The 15,080-nt window shown below is 35.4% G+C and overlaps 1 protein-coding gene across 1 annotated transcript; it reads right to left on the minus strand.

The window, feature by feature from the left end:
* Positions 1-1,634: 1,634 nt before the first annotated feature.
* hacd1 (3-hydroxyacyl-CoA dehydratase 1) lies at positions 1,635-14,702 on the minus strand. Its single transcript, XM_053498903.1, has 7 exons — positions 14,530-14,702; positions 7,908-8,025; positions 7,660-7,678; positions 7,487-7,575; positions 4,712-4,833; positions 2,659-2,837; positions 1,635-2,052 (listed from the first exon to the last, which is right to left on the minus strand). Exons 1-7 carry the CDS (start codon positions 14,646-14,648, stop codon positions 1,970-1,972), a joined length of 729 nt encoding a protein of 242 aa, XP_053354878.1. The 5' UTR covers positions 14,649-14,702; the 3' UTR covers positions 1,635-1,969.
* Between the last annotated feature and the right edge of the window lie 378 nt (positions 14,703-15,080).

Here is a 15,080-nt window from a genome sequence, read left to right on the forward strand (position 1 = left end):
TTTATTAAATTAATCATGTCATGCTATTTAGAAACTGTGGTTCAACAAGATTGTTTTTCTATTCTGATGTTTGTCTTAATTATTTTGTATAACTAAAACAACTTTAGACCAAAATGGGTTGTTTATAAAAATGTACATTTAAAGAAAACTTTTCAAAACAAAATGATTTGCTCTGGCTTTTGAACATTTATATTTTTATTTCATAAACAGAACCATGGAAAAGTGTATATCTGTGACTTTGTATGTTTTGAATTAGTGGTTACAAGATCTGTGATGGATGTCAGCACAATGTACTGCGACATGGAATGAACCAAAACACAACAGCATGACGTCATGCCATAAAGACTGACAGAGCTAGTCGGCGTTTAGAATAGGTTTGTTGCCTCACTCTATATAGTTTTGAGTTCCTAAAAATCCGAAACGAAGTATATAAATTTGCAAAGTGAGATCATGTTAACCTGTCAGATGGTTAAACAAGTCTCACCATTTTTGTACACCAGTTATTAATGTAAACATTTTAGAAAGTCAAGCATCAAAGTGCAGTTGAAGTATTTAGAAATATGTCACGCTTGCAACATTTGTCTCTTCATCCTGACACCATGCTCATTTAAAAAAAAATCATATGAAAAACTGGACAAAATGTTGCTACCACACAATCCTAATGATCAAATTTATTGAAATTTATATCATAGCCTGGTTAACTCTATGTTTCTCAGTTCTATTATTCTTATTGATATTTTAATTGGTTAGAAAATGTTCATGTTCTCTGACAGCAAAACCCAGCATAGGGTTACAAATGAATGCTCTTTTGTAAAATGTTTGGCTGTTTGGCAGATGCTTCACATAATTCTAGGACTAATAATCAAATAAAAGTAGAATATTATTTAGAAAAGAAACATGATTGATATGGCAAACCTTTCTGTTTTAAGATGTTTCATAGTTCTGAAACAATCTGGTGTCAGTGATTTGTTCAGTAAACCTTCTGGATCTCAGTAATGGCAAACTGAAATCCTTTGTCATTCAGGTAAAGAATAAGAAAATTAAAAAGCTGATAAGTGGATGGCTGTTTGGCCGCTGTAACATAAGACAGACAACAGTTAAAAAAAATCTTGCTATAGCATGGGTGGGATAAAACACTTGGGGATGTGTTTTAATGGGAAATGGTTATATACCACATTGCCATCAATTATAACCAAACTCCCATCATGTTTCAGCCTTAGCATAACACACCAAGTTTGACTATTTTAAAATGTAGCCTCAAATCCCATTTTTCTTTTGTTTCCTTTAGTGAAAAATGTTTCTCATGAGTAAAGAAATGTAAAATCAATCTAAATGTTGAAACTTTTTTTTCCTCCAAATTACTCGTTTTCAAATAAATAAATAAATTAATTAATTAATTCTGCCCCAATATTGCTGGTGTTTCCTTTGTAAATAAGCCAGCTCAAAACTTTCAAGTGGCATTTACAGGAATCAGCAAATTACCATTTTACCCTTTCTTCATTACCAAATACAGATAAGGTTGAGTCCAGTGAAAGTAAGCTTATAACTAGAGGTTCAATCCAGGATGAGATTAAATCCACTACAGGTGAACAGAATAATAGAAATTATAGAAGAGGACGTGAGGGGACAAAAAATGTGATCCAAATAAATTACATTTATTCCAGTGGTAGTTGTTATTGCGATGACTCAAATGAAATACACCCAAAAGCTTCACTGCTTTTAAATTGATCATTATTTGGATGTGTTCAGGAATACTGGGAGCATTTTCATCCAAGTTGAAGAGCACCCAATTCTCAACTACAGAAGAGGGGACGCTTAGTAGAGATTGGCTACTTGAGCGTTTCCAATGTGTTGCAATTTGTATGTTGGGTTGCTGATCATCCTGTCTGATGTTATCTACTCGTCTCTGTTGTATACAGGTTTGAGGATTAATTAATTGCTGTGGTGATCTGTATGGTGCGGTATTTCTCTACTCGTCCTTCTCTACTATAAGCTCCCCATGAAGCACCTTTCTTCTCTGACGCAGCATGTGGAAATACAACTGAGGAAACACTGAAAAAAAAGCAAAGAATTTATTTAAATAAGGATAATTTGTCTTTAAGTAGAAAAAAGCACTGTTAAAAAATGATAAACCTGAAACTGAAATATGACGACCACAAAGTTCTCAAACTAGGTCTTACATCCATATTTTGCAGGGTGTCCCTTTGTGATCAAACTAAGTAAATATGCTAAAAAAAATCTGTGTGGTGCTGAAATAGAAACCTACCAACTCTACGCACCACAATAGACCATTTAAGAGTGTTGTTAGACTCCATAAATAGGACTTGATAAGCTGACTGAACAAATCCAGATGATTTCATGGTTTCTAAACCAAATTGGTTTTATTTTTGCACTCTGCAAACAAAGCAATGTTGTGGTCTATTGTGGGACTTTAGGATGGTGATGGTAGAACTCTGACCCTTGATAAAGTTATAAAATGACTTGGTATATAAATAACATATAAAACACACACAAACCAAGTTGAACCATTGAACCATTATCATTCCCAGGTCTTGATATGTTTCAACAACTAAAATAAACTTCTATTGTTAGCTTTTATAAATTGAACAAAATTACTTTAGGCAGTTGTATAAATGAGCATGAGTGAATGAATCTTACGTGGGATGTAGGAGAGCATTGCAATAATGAGGAAGTAGTAATAGTCAAAGGAGACGTTGTATTTGTTTGGGAGTCGTAGAGAGTACATGCCCGCTTTCCGAACATAAGGCAGAGCAGCATATATGGTCATCAGTTCACCGATCACACCCAAAGGATACATGACAACGAACAGGTTATATCTGAAAGTCAGCAACAATATAAAAGATTAAAGATTTTCACAGATTATATTCAGGAAAAAATTCCACAAAAGCAACTGAATGCATTTTAAAGTTACACAAATTGATTCACAAATTGTGCTGAGGAACTGTGATGTAGTTCACTCTAAAATTTGTGGAATTAAATCTATATACAATATGAATCAACATTATACCCAAGTATACTGGTATAATACTATATGTTTAGTATATAATATTTTATAGTTCTGTTTTATGAAGTAGGTAAGTGATAATTTAACAAGTCAAATATTGTAATGAGTTAAACGAAACCATAAGTTTCAGATCTTAAATCACAATGCCTACCAGTAACTGAATACCAGACCATGAGACTCAGCAGAAATTTTATCATTTTAACATGCATATTAGTCTTGATTTTAAAACAGAACTGAAACGTGAAGAAATGTGCAGGGTTTTTAACATACAGCTAACTGCTCTGCACAACAAAGTAATGTTAGTTATCTTCTACTTACAGAACTAATTATACTGTTATTCATATTATTACTTCAGCTAGTGAGCTATATTAATTAACTGATTTTGTGCTGTTATTAGTAGTTAAATCTAAACTCAGTAAGCTAGCTGAATACCAAGAGGCTACAAAATTCTAATGATCAACACTAATATTTGCAATGTTTAAGTTGCATGATAATGTACAGTGATGTGATAAAACTTCAAAAACCTTTTTTAATATAATTATTTCAGAATGGTCAAAAAGTCAACAGAACCATTTCTTAGATGTTTAAGGTTGGCTTTTGCTTTTAACTGTTTCAGTAGTTAATTCAGCTGTATTTACTAATGGCTAGGTCCTTATACTGTATGTACAGTACAGCTGACCTCTACTGGGTACAGTAATCATACAACTTAGGCAGAAGTGAGCAAATTACAAAAATCATGTACATGAGTAATGGTAGAAATTCCTTAGAGCAAATATTACTCAAGTATAATTCAAGTATAAAATTATGCAAGTCTCACAATTATGCATAATAGTCAACAGGTGGTGAAATTCCCACTTCAAATATGATACACCACTGTGGTTAGGTAAAAGTACAGATATTTTTTGTGCGGAGTAAAAGTAAAACGTATACTGCAATAAAACATTTCAAGTAACATACAGACGTAACAGTCTCCCACCTCTGAACTTGGGAGAATATTAGTAGTTTATAATTCCCTTTAATTTCATTATAAAATACAGAAAAAGAAAAGAATTTATATATTGTCATTTTAAAGTTACCATTATTTTCACTTGTCTATGGATTCTTTAGTAGTAGTTAATTTTAATTATATCTATAATGTACATGTTAATAATAGGTTTCTATATCTAAGCTGCATATATAAAATCTGGACTTTTTGCGACACAAGATAAGTAAACAAGGTCTTGGCGAAAAGGACAAAGCATTTTATGGATGCAATGCATAGGTGCTTTTAGTGGACAGGCATTCTAGTGTGAAAAACAGAAACACATAACAACAGGAGCAACTAAACAGGAGTTGTCCACAAGAGGCCTGAACAAGATACTGCACACGCACATCCTCAGCACTTGGGCAAAACCAAAAGGAAGTAGATAGTCTCTGTTTGTCATTCTGTATAGCAGAGCAGATGAGAGTAGATCATGATCAGAAACCCGATTAGAAATCATTATGAATAAAATCGAATCATTTTGAATCGGAAATCTTTTTGAATCGAAAATCGATTTTAAATCAAATCGTGGCCTCAAGAATCGGAATCGAATTGAATCGTGAGATGGTAAAAGATTCCCACCCCTAATACTTTTTATTGGGTGTATGTTAAAAATGACCAAAATGAACTACATTTAATATACTTGACATGCATTGTTTTTGTACCTGGCCCATTTGATGAAATAAGGCAGATGGTTAAGCAAACTGAAAGTATAGAAGGAGTAGCGTGTGATCTCAGTGACAGTCCACACCACCAAAAACAGGATCACACTCTCTTGATTCTGGACCTAAAGAATTAAAGCACAACAGTAGTAACAAACATTTCCCTTTTTAAATAACACACAGGAGCAAATTATAGAGTCTTTTCAATTATACAGTAAAATATTTATACATTTCTTTCTATGTTATTAGGCAGTGATGTATACAGAAAATTATTTGTTAGGGACACACGATCAGAAATACAGTACCAGTCAAACGTTTGGACACACCTTCTGTTTTTTGTTTTATATATTCTAGAATAATTCTGGAATTTGCAAAAATCTGAAATAACACATAGAATTGAGTAATTAATTAATTAACAACAACAACAACAACAGCAAGGTCAGCTGTTTTGAAACAGTTTTTGCAAGAAGAATATTGTCAAGTACATTTGCAAAACCCAAACACCACCATGATGAAACTGGCTGTTATGAAGACCATCCCAGGAAAGGAAGTTTTACCTCTGCTGATAAAGTTAATTTACAATCACCAGCCTCAAAAATCACAAATTTACAAGCACCTCTGATTAAAACCTTATAGGAACTCGACTCATGTGTGTCCAAGCTTTTGACTGGTAGTGTAAACAAAGTAAGACTTCTGCCCTTGAAATAACTCTACTTAAAATTATTAACTTTAGATGAATAAACCTACAGACATATTTGTTTGTTATATCTAAAACATTGACCATACAGCTCACTGTTTAAAAAAAGAAAACATACTCATTCACTCATCCCAGTTAGCTGCCTATCATGTTGCTAACAACACGAGCATGTCCTGGTTCCAACTTCATTGGTTAAATGTGCAGAGCTCCGGATCGCTGTAATTCCGACCCGATAAAATTACCACTTAGTGTTATATTATATTACAAATAAACATGCTTATCCGACATTTCAAACCTGTACAAATTCCATATCTCTGAAGTTATATTTTATACTTTGATTATGATTTATATTTGGATAAAAAAAAAATTGTGTATATATGAACATTTATAATATGGATTAGAACATTTTGAAAATCATGTTAAAACGTAAGTTTAAGTCATCTGAATTAATTAAGACTAGTTGAAGACTAGTTAAATCAAGGCAGCACTAGTTAAAGCTTGATTGTATTCACTCGAATCACACAAACCAAAGTGGACATCCTGTACTAAATTTTATGAATTTAAATATGTATACAATTACACACGTACTAACCACTTATCTACCATGGTACCATGTACAGGTGAAACTCGAAAAATTTGAATATCATGTAAAAGTTCATTTATTTCAGTAATATAACTTATCCCAAAATATATGAGATAGACTCATTAGATGCAAAGCAAGATAGTGCAAGCTGTGGTTTGTCATGATTGAGATGATTATGGCTTATAGCTCATGAAAACTCTAAATCCACAATCTCAGAAAATTAGAATATTGTGAAAAGGTTCAATATTCTAGGCTCGAAAGCCTCGTTTACACTGCAGGTGTATCATCGATGCCCAATTCTGATTTGTTGCCTTTATCTAATTTTTTTGTCCGTCTGTTTACACGTTCTTTCAACTATGACCCATAAACAGTTAAACAGTGTTTACACTTGCCAGACCATCTAAAACATTCTAATTAATAATATAATACTCTAATTAGCTTATTAAGTCATAAAACCTGCAAAGGTTTGCATCTCATTTGGTAACAAAGGACCCAGAGTCTGGAGGAAGAATGGTGAGGCACGCACTGCAAGATGCTTGAAGTCCAGTGTGAAGTTTCCACAGTCAGTGTTGATTTGAGGAGCCATGTCATCTGCTGGTGGTGGTCCACTGTGCTTTATTAAGTCCAGGGTCAACGCAGTCATCTACCAGGAGATTTTGGAGCACTTCATTCTTCCTTCCGCCGACGAGCTTTATGGGAAATTAATTTTCCAGCAGGACTTGGCACCTGCCCACACTGCCAAAAGCACTGACCATAGGAGTACTGTGCTTGATTGGCCAGCAAACTTGCCTGACCAAAACCCCATAGAGAATCTATGGGGCATTACCAAGAGAAAGATAAGAGGCATGAGACCGAACAATGCAGAAGAGCTGAAGGCCGCTTTTGAAGCAGCTTGGTCTTCCATAACACCTCAGCAGTGCCACAGGCTGAAAGCTTCCATGCCACACCACAATGAGGCAGTAATTGCTGCAAAAGGGGCCCAAACCAAATACTGAGTACATATGTATTCTTATTCTTTTAAGAGGTCCGATATGTTCTACATACAGTCCTTTTTTTATTGATTCCATGTAATATTCAAATTTTTTGAGAGTGTGGATTTGGGGTTTTTATGAACTGTATGCCATAATTATCTCAATTATGATAAATCACAGCTTGAACTATCTTGCTTTGCATGTAATGAGTCTCTCATATATTAGTTTCACCCTTTAAGTTGCATTACTGAAATAAATGAACTTTTGTACAATATTTTTTAATTTTCGAGGTTCACCTGTATGTGTACCTGTAGTGTTAGCACCAAGCAACAGTCTCCAGTTTTTAAAAATTAAACCAATGCAGCATTACCAACAATGTCCACTGGGGGGTTGGTTCCAAAAGTGAGTCAATCCCATAAACCCCCCTGGTAAAATTTTCCATGAGTGTACTAAAGTGTAATGCTGATTTAGAGTGACCACTCCTTTGTTATTTCATACATACTTGTTTACTACGTGATTGAACTCACCTGTCTAATACTATGCGTGATGAACCAAACCATGAATATTCGAGAGCATACTTGGACCCCAGTCACAATCACAGATGTCCTTACAAGTCCTGAAAAACAGAAACACATATGTTTAACTACTTGACAAACATTTAACAAATATTAAAATTATTGTGTTTTTGGAAAGTACATACCAATTGCACAGTGCCCAACCTGGCATATGAGATGGAGATAAGACAGAAAGAATAGAAAACAATAGGGTGAAATAAAGACTAAGAGTAGAGAAAAAACTAACATGGCAGAATGAAATATAGAATTACTTCTAGTGATCATTTCTGTCCACTAGAGAAGAGACAGAAGGATTAAAACAAAATGATTGACTAGTTGTATGACAGAGAGAGAGAGAGAAAGAAACACGAGGGTCAAAAGTGAAAACGCTTACCTCCAGAAGAGCGAAGGTCTGGAAAAACTTAAGTATCCGTGCAATACTTTTGTACAAGCCCTTATGTGTGCCGTTCTGGAGATAATAGCGAGTCATTGCAATAGCCAGCACCAGCCACCTAGACAACATGTATTAAATTAAATATACTTAATAAATCTATAAATTTTTACATTTTTGTAATTAATATTACAGTGTTGTCACAGGAATATTTTTAAAGATGCTGTCTATGCTTTAAAAGATATTTCAGTATGCTCCAACCCTGGGATTCAGGTTCAGATCATATTACACACAGGGTTGTTCACAGGAATTCACTTGGCTGCAATAAACTTTTTAAAACAGCATTTCATCATGGACAGCTATCTGAGCATTATTTCTGCACATATGTGTATAACTGATTTGTAATTATTAAGGTAAGTAAGGGGCCATATGACATAAATCTGTGCAGGAACAATTAAACTATAGTTTTCATGTGATTTACACCCTCTGTTTATATAAGCAAAAACAATGGAACCTTGGATTACAAGCATAATTTGTTCTGGAAGTGGGCTCTGTTTTTAAACCACTCGTAAATTAAAGCAAGAAATAATGGAAACTCAAATTATTTGTTCCACAGCCCCAAAAAATAAATACATAAATCTAATTAATACAAAGTATATAGTAAAAATAAAACAAATTAACCTGCACTTTACCTTTAAAAAAAAGTAAAAATAAATCCTGACATGTGTGTTTGTGTGTGTGTGAAGTAAGAGGAGGAATCAACCCTTTCCTTCTCCCTCTTCTCATCTTACACAGTAAACCTTTCTTCTTTCTTATTTGAATTTCACACAAACACACACATTAACGGAAAGACTGTTTTGTCAGAAAAAATTTGCAAGAAACATCGCTAATGACACTCGTGTGAGTGCATACTAACAGAATTACTGCTGTAAAGTAAAACAAACAAACGAACCTGCACTTTACCTTTGTAAAAAATTGTGACAGCAGCGTTGCTGTGTAGAGCAGAGTGTGTGTGTGTGTCTGAAGCCGAGCTGGGGTGTGTGTTTGTGTGAAGGGGCATGGTGTCAAATAACGCATGCGCGCACACAGAACGACAGAGAGAGAGAAAATAAATCTTTAACCTTCTAATGAGACTTTCTTTTGCTTTACACGTGCGCACACGTGTGTTATAAGAAACAGTACACGCGCGCTGTACACACGCGCTTACAAACACAAAATAAAATATGTTTTACACACACGTGGTCACAGTGTTATAGTAAACAGTACAATCATGCATGGATGTTGATTATTCCAGTAAGCATCGCGCACTAAGACCCAGCAGGAGAGACGATTACCCACATCCACTGTATGTTTCTGCGTTATTTGGTTTAAAGTTAGGCCTGGGCAGTTAAATGATAATGATATATACTGCGATAGACACTTTCTCATTAACGATGAAAAATGTTTTATCATTTTTTATGACTGCTTAAGAGCAATGCATTGAGATCATCGGTGTGCTTCAATCTTTCGAATGTGGCATTTAAACACTGATTACAGTACATCATTGCGTGACTAAGGCTGTCACATTTTGAAGGGTCTTCTTACCCCCGAAAACAATTGGTGCAATGATGTATGCTTTATGGGCCAACCTAAGACAATAGCTGCAGGAGCTATATAAAGATAATAGATAATAATAAAAAACAATGGGATTTACGTGAAACCCATGAAAGAGTTTTTGTAAAACATGAATAACTGCTACATGACATTAGCCAATGACAGTTTGTAACAAGAGTAGAAGTGTGGAGCGCAATGGAGAAGATAAGTACAGAAAGTGTTCAAGAAATCGTTAATAAAAAAAGAAGAGGTTAGCTCAGCAATATGGCGGTTTTGGGCCTTGAATAAAAAAAAAACAGTGAATTAATGAAAACCTTTTCTCCTTAAGTTTATAAAAAATATATAGCGTTTTAATAGCTCATCATGGATATTAAATGATATTAAAAATTATTGCAATAAATTGCCCTATTCAAAGATCTAAATGGTTTATCTCCAGCGCATCTTGCTGATCCCACAAAGCCCTGTATCATCTAAGTTTTTTCCCAGCTCAAGCTGGCCTGTTATTAATTATGAGGATCACTCAATTTTGAATTGGTAGAAAGTGTTTTACTTACAGTACATCCTTCCTCATCTTTGAAATATATTGTTCCACTAAAGCTCCACATTTTATATACTGTACAGTGCATCTTGAAAAAGTTGTGAAACTGTCATATATTCATTAATAGATTTATTACATGTAAAGTGAAAGCTTTCACGTTGCTTGTTTTAATTTTGATGATTACGGCTTAGAGGTCATGAAAATCAGAAATCCAGTATCTTAAATTATTGGGATATTTAATTTTGAGTTACTTACTATTTATACAGTATAAATACTGTGTATCTCTTGGTCTAGTTTAGTATGTGCAAGGGGAAGACTGCTGACCTGACAGATGTCCAGAACACGATCACTGACACCCTCCACAGAGGGTAAACCACAGAAGGTCATTGCTGAAAGGATGGCTGTTTACAGAGTGCTGTATCAAAGCAATTTTTCGAGATGTACTGTGTACCATACTATTTATAGTTCCTGCATCCTTAACTTGTTACACACATATGTTCCCATGTGGCTGTGGGAATTTGGCCACAAAAGCATTAGTACTGTAAGGCCAGGTACAGATGTCCAGTTTACAACATTTATTTCCATCCACGTCCACAAGTCACGTTCATTTCACTCCAAGATCTTACTAATGATGGAATGAGTCGGGCTACTGTGTAGTACATCCTGAAGATTCTCAGTGTGATTAAGATCTGGACTGTGTGGTGGCCAAACGATGTGTAAAAAAAATGATGTCTGATGCTACCTGAACCACTCTTTCACAATGAATCCTGTAAATTCTGTCATCGTCCTTTTGGAATTCGCCTGTGCCATCATGGGAAAAAATACCATTACACATAAAATTGCTTAACCTAAACCTAACCACCAGAAGCAACCTCAGATCATAACACTGCCCTTACAGGCTAGTATGGTAGGCACTAGGCATGATGGTTGCATCACTTCCATCGCCTCTCTTCTTACCCTAATGCGCCCATCACTCTGGAACAGGATGAATCTGGACTCATCAAACCACATAACCATTTCCAAAGGCTATATGCTCCCTAGAAAACTAAAGCCTTTTTCCCTAGGTTAGCCTTACTGAGAGTAGTTTTTTTTTTTTAAGACAACACAGCTGTTTAGTACCAATCCCTTGAGTTCTGTTCACATTGTCTTTGTAGAAATGCTCTTAGATTCACCCAATAAAGTTCTACAGTTTTTACTTACATCGGACTCATTCCGGATGTTTTTCCGACTACATTTGTTCCTCAAAGACGATGGCTCACCACTATCCTTACAGGTTTTAATAATTTATGTTTCAGTTCTTAACCCAATTTTTAGTAGTTTGAACAATCTCCTTATGATGCATGATACTCTTTTCAAACAAAGTAACATCTTTGTCATGACCACATGACATTTGTTTAAGAAATGAGAAGCTACTCACTGCATCAGTTAGGGTTAAATAACCTGTTGCAAGTGAACCATATCAATCACTGCAGAAATTATCCAATGGAAGGTTCTTAACAATTTGCTTAGTCAAATGCAGGTGGTGACGGTTTTAGCCTGCCAAAAAGTTATAAAGTGGCTTTTCCTTGCCTTTCCATAGCACCACTATATTTACCTCTAGCTTTGCCATAGTGCTTCATTGTTGCGCTGCAGCTAATTACGTCAAAGCGTATCAGAGCCATGGCAAGCCACAATTTTGAAACCAGAGCGATTCGTGCCATGAATAATTAAAAGTGGAAACTGGCCTTTACTTAAGTTCTTCCACTGCAACCTTTTTTAGAATCATACTGGAACAAGTTTGGGCCACTTACATACAGATACATTCTAGATAAATTGTGTGCTTACAACATTATGGCAACAGTATGTATATTTTATTTTATATATATATATATATATATATATATATATATATATATATACACCCGATTATTTATATATAATATAATATATATATATATATATATATATATATATATATATATTATATTATATTATATTATATTATATATAAATAATCGGGTGTCCTTTTGGCTATATAAATGTTCTGTACAGTATATATAAAATATAAAGCAGGGCTTCTCAAAATCCAGATGCAGTCAGTGACCACACCTTTTTGTGCCAAGTTTATGTAGCTATTTAAATACAGACAGTGGCCTTTCTCAGGACATTTACGTTGCATCTTTTGCAAGCTTAATTGTGTTATTTTAATTGGAGACGCAGGACAAACGCAATCACGAAAGACACTTGTGTGTTTTCTATCCCGTGTCCATGCTCCAGCAAGCTAAAACATCCCAACTTTATAAAATGCTGCAGGTGCACCACTGGTAATGTGATAAGAACCAACTAATCAGCATCACTCTTTCTCTTTCCCTTTATCAGCTGGCAAAATTCTTAATTTTTTTATGCTTGAATGAGAAGTGACCAATAAATGCAACAATCTGCAGGCAAATATACCATTTCTTTTGCACTAACTTGGAACATATTTTGAGTCTTTATGACACTTGAGTGCAAGTTGCTTTAAAGTTAGAGTTGCTTTGTTTCAAGGATCTGATTGCAGTCATTTTTCTGGGTTTGAATGTATTTTGTCTCAGACCGCGTGAATGTACATTGTAAGTGCTTGTAAGTTGTAAGCAAGTTTTAAAAAGGTCATTTGCTTATCAACGACTGTTCCGGATCTTTAACTTTGAATAAAAATCTGATCTGGACCTTTGAATATTAAACTTGAGAATCCCTGATTTATAGTATGCAAGATTACTTTTTAATGCTCAACATGATTGTTCTATTTAGATTTTAGACTTACTGTACCATAAAAAGTGCCTCTAAATAGTTATTACAACTGATATTAATTTCAGAACACTTCACATTCCTTGGTTAATATGTGTTCTACTTAAAACTACTGTTTATCCCTTAAATCCCTTAAAACTCGAGCAGCAAAGATCCAGGCAAGCAACACAGCACTGGTTAATGAATGAAAAATAAAAACTGCTTATCCAGGAGTCCTGCAGAGTGTGTCCACGGAGGAGGCTTAAGATATCAAACTGTATATTTGGGTTTTCTGATATGTCAGGTAGAACCAAAGTTCTCATTAGTTTTAATATGCAGAATATTTTACTGCTACTGGCGCATGACGTTGCAAAAATGTAAACAACCATAAAACCAGATGATCATATGTATCAGTGTTATATCTTTGTCTGTGTGACTCTGTTTAGCTTGGTCATGTCTGTATAGTAAATTAAATTGGAATAAAACTCAGTTCATATTGCCTAAATTGTGCTGAAAAAAAAAATCCACAATCCCGACCCATAAGGTATTGTAAAAAAATGCCTAAAACTGCGGCCAAAACATGGTATTGGTGCTAATAAGTGTCTCACCTAGGTAAAAAAGTGAATTTTCAGATAGGATAATATAACACCATTTTTCATCATATTTAGTGCTTCTTATCTCGTGATCCATGCTTTATTTTTTGGAAAAATGCATACACATTTATATTTTTTATCAGATAAAAAGAAACATAAATAATTCTAAATACTATGTCATGCCTTTTAATGTCATGCCCTTGTATTGTCCGTAACTTGTCCAAATCTTTTAACAATCTTAACTCTCATTCAGATAGAACTTGGCCAATTTAGAGTTTACATGAAAAAGACTTAAACCTGAGAAAGTGTATTATTCTAAAATGCTAAATTGTTAAGATATTGCAACATGAATTTGACAAGGTAACAGACTACAGGGTTTTTGCTTTTTTAATTTAAGTATCAATACTCAAAGAAACATGGCTCTCTAAAACGGCTGAAGTTACCAACATGAAATTTGTAGGGAAGCAAGATTGGTCACTTCCATGTTGCATAAACTTCAGAAGTAGCTTCTTCGGCACACACGTTTTCTGTATTATATGTTTGACATAAAACAAATAAAATCAGCACCAGTACTGTGTTTTGGCAGACATTTACCTGGCAACCTGCACTTTTACGACTGCAAACTTGGCGGGCCTACATTTTTAGTTTTGCCTCTGTGCTACTCTGAAAAGAGAGAGAGAGTGAGAGGGACCATTGCTGCCTTACAGCTCCAGACATTTTCGACACTCCACAGTGAGTATTCGGTGCATATACGCCTTATTAACACATGCATTCTGAAACTTTTCGCTTTGTCAGAATGAAGCTCCGGTGTCAGCGCGCGGCTAAACTTATCGCGCGCCCTGCACTGATGGAGAATGACGCTCGCGCAGCACCGGACACCGTATTTGGCAAGACAGAGGCGCGCGCGGACGGCCTCAATGAAAACCCCGGGTTATTCCCTCACACCGCTTGTTCGACAGACTCAAACACCGCTGAATGATAGACTTCAAGTGCGACGCGTCCGGTCTTTAGTGCTCTCGCCGTGCGGTTTATTGAGGTTGACCATAAACGGTTACAACCTAACAGACTTCCAAAACTATAAACAGCAACGCGAGCTTGTGCTGGTAAAAAAAAAAAAACACTTCAGCCGCTAAAGTGAGCAGGTTTAATCCTCACATACCCCGCCGTCATGGCGATATTGTAGAACATGAGCCATGCTGTGGCGATAATGCTCTTCGTCCGCTTTTTGTTGTTCGTTTCCTTTTCCTCGAGCGCTCCGTCCTCCTCTCCGGACGCCATGGCACCGGGGCGCGAGACCGACAACGAGTCACACGCTGGAGCGGCGCACGAGGGCAGCTGTCAATCAACGGAGAAGGGGCGGGTCCATGTCTTCTCCACAATTTTCACATCAAGTATAAGATGTTTGAATTGGAAATTGAATCTAAAATTTAAAGTCTGAGATATCTGAAAACAATGTATTTTGTTTCACCTAATGAATAAATAAACAAACATCCCGCTTTCGCCCATATATTTTACATTAAATTATTTTAAATCAAGGCTACAGTAAAGTGAAGGATTGATTTCTGAAAACTACTTTTCCCAGCATGCATTATGGGTCAGTAGGTCATGCACATATTTTGGAGTCAACTGTTAGGCACAGCACAGCTGAGCACAGCTGAAAACAAAAAAAAAAAAACATACTGAATCCTTTGTGAGATACTGCCAGTCTCT

Source organism: Clarias gariepinus, chromosome 1, assembly GCF_024256425.1.
Source record: "Clarias gariepinus isolate MV-2021 ecotype Netherlands chromosome 1, CGAR_prim_01v2, whole genome shotgun sequence".
Taxonomy (NCBI): Eukaryota; Metazoa; Chordata; class Actinopteri; order Siluriformes; family Clariidae; genus Clarias; species Clarias gariepinus.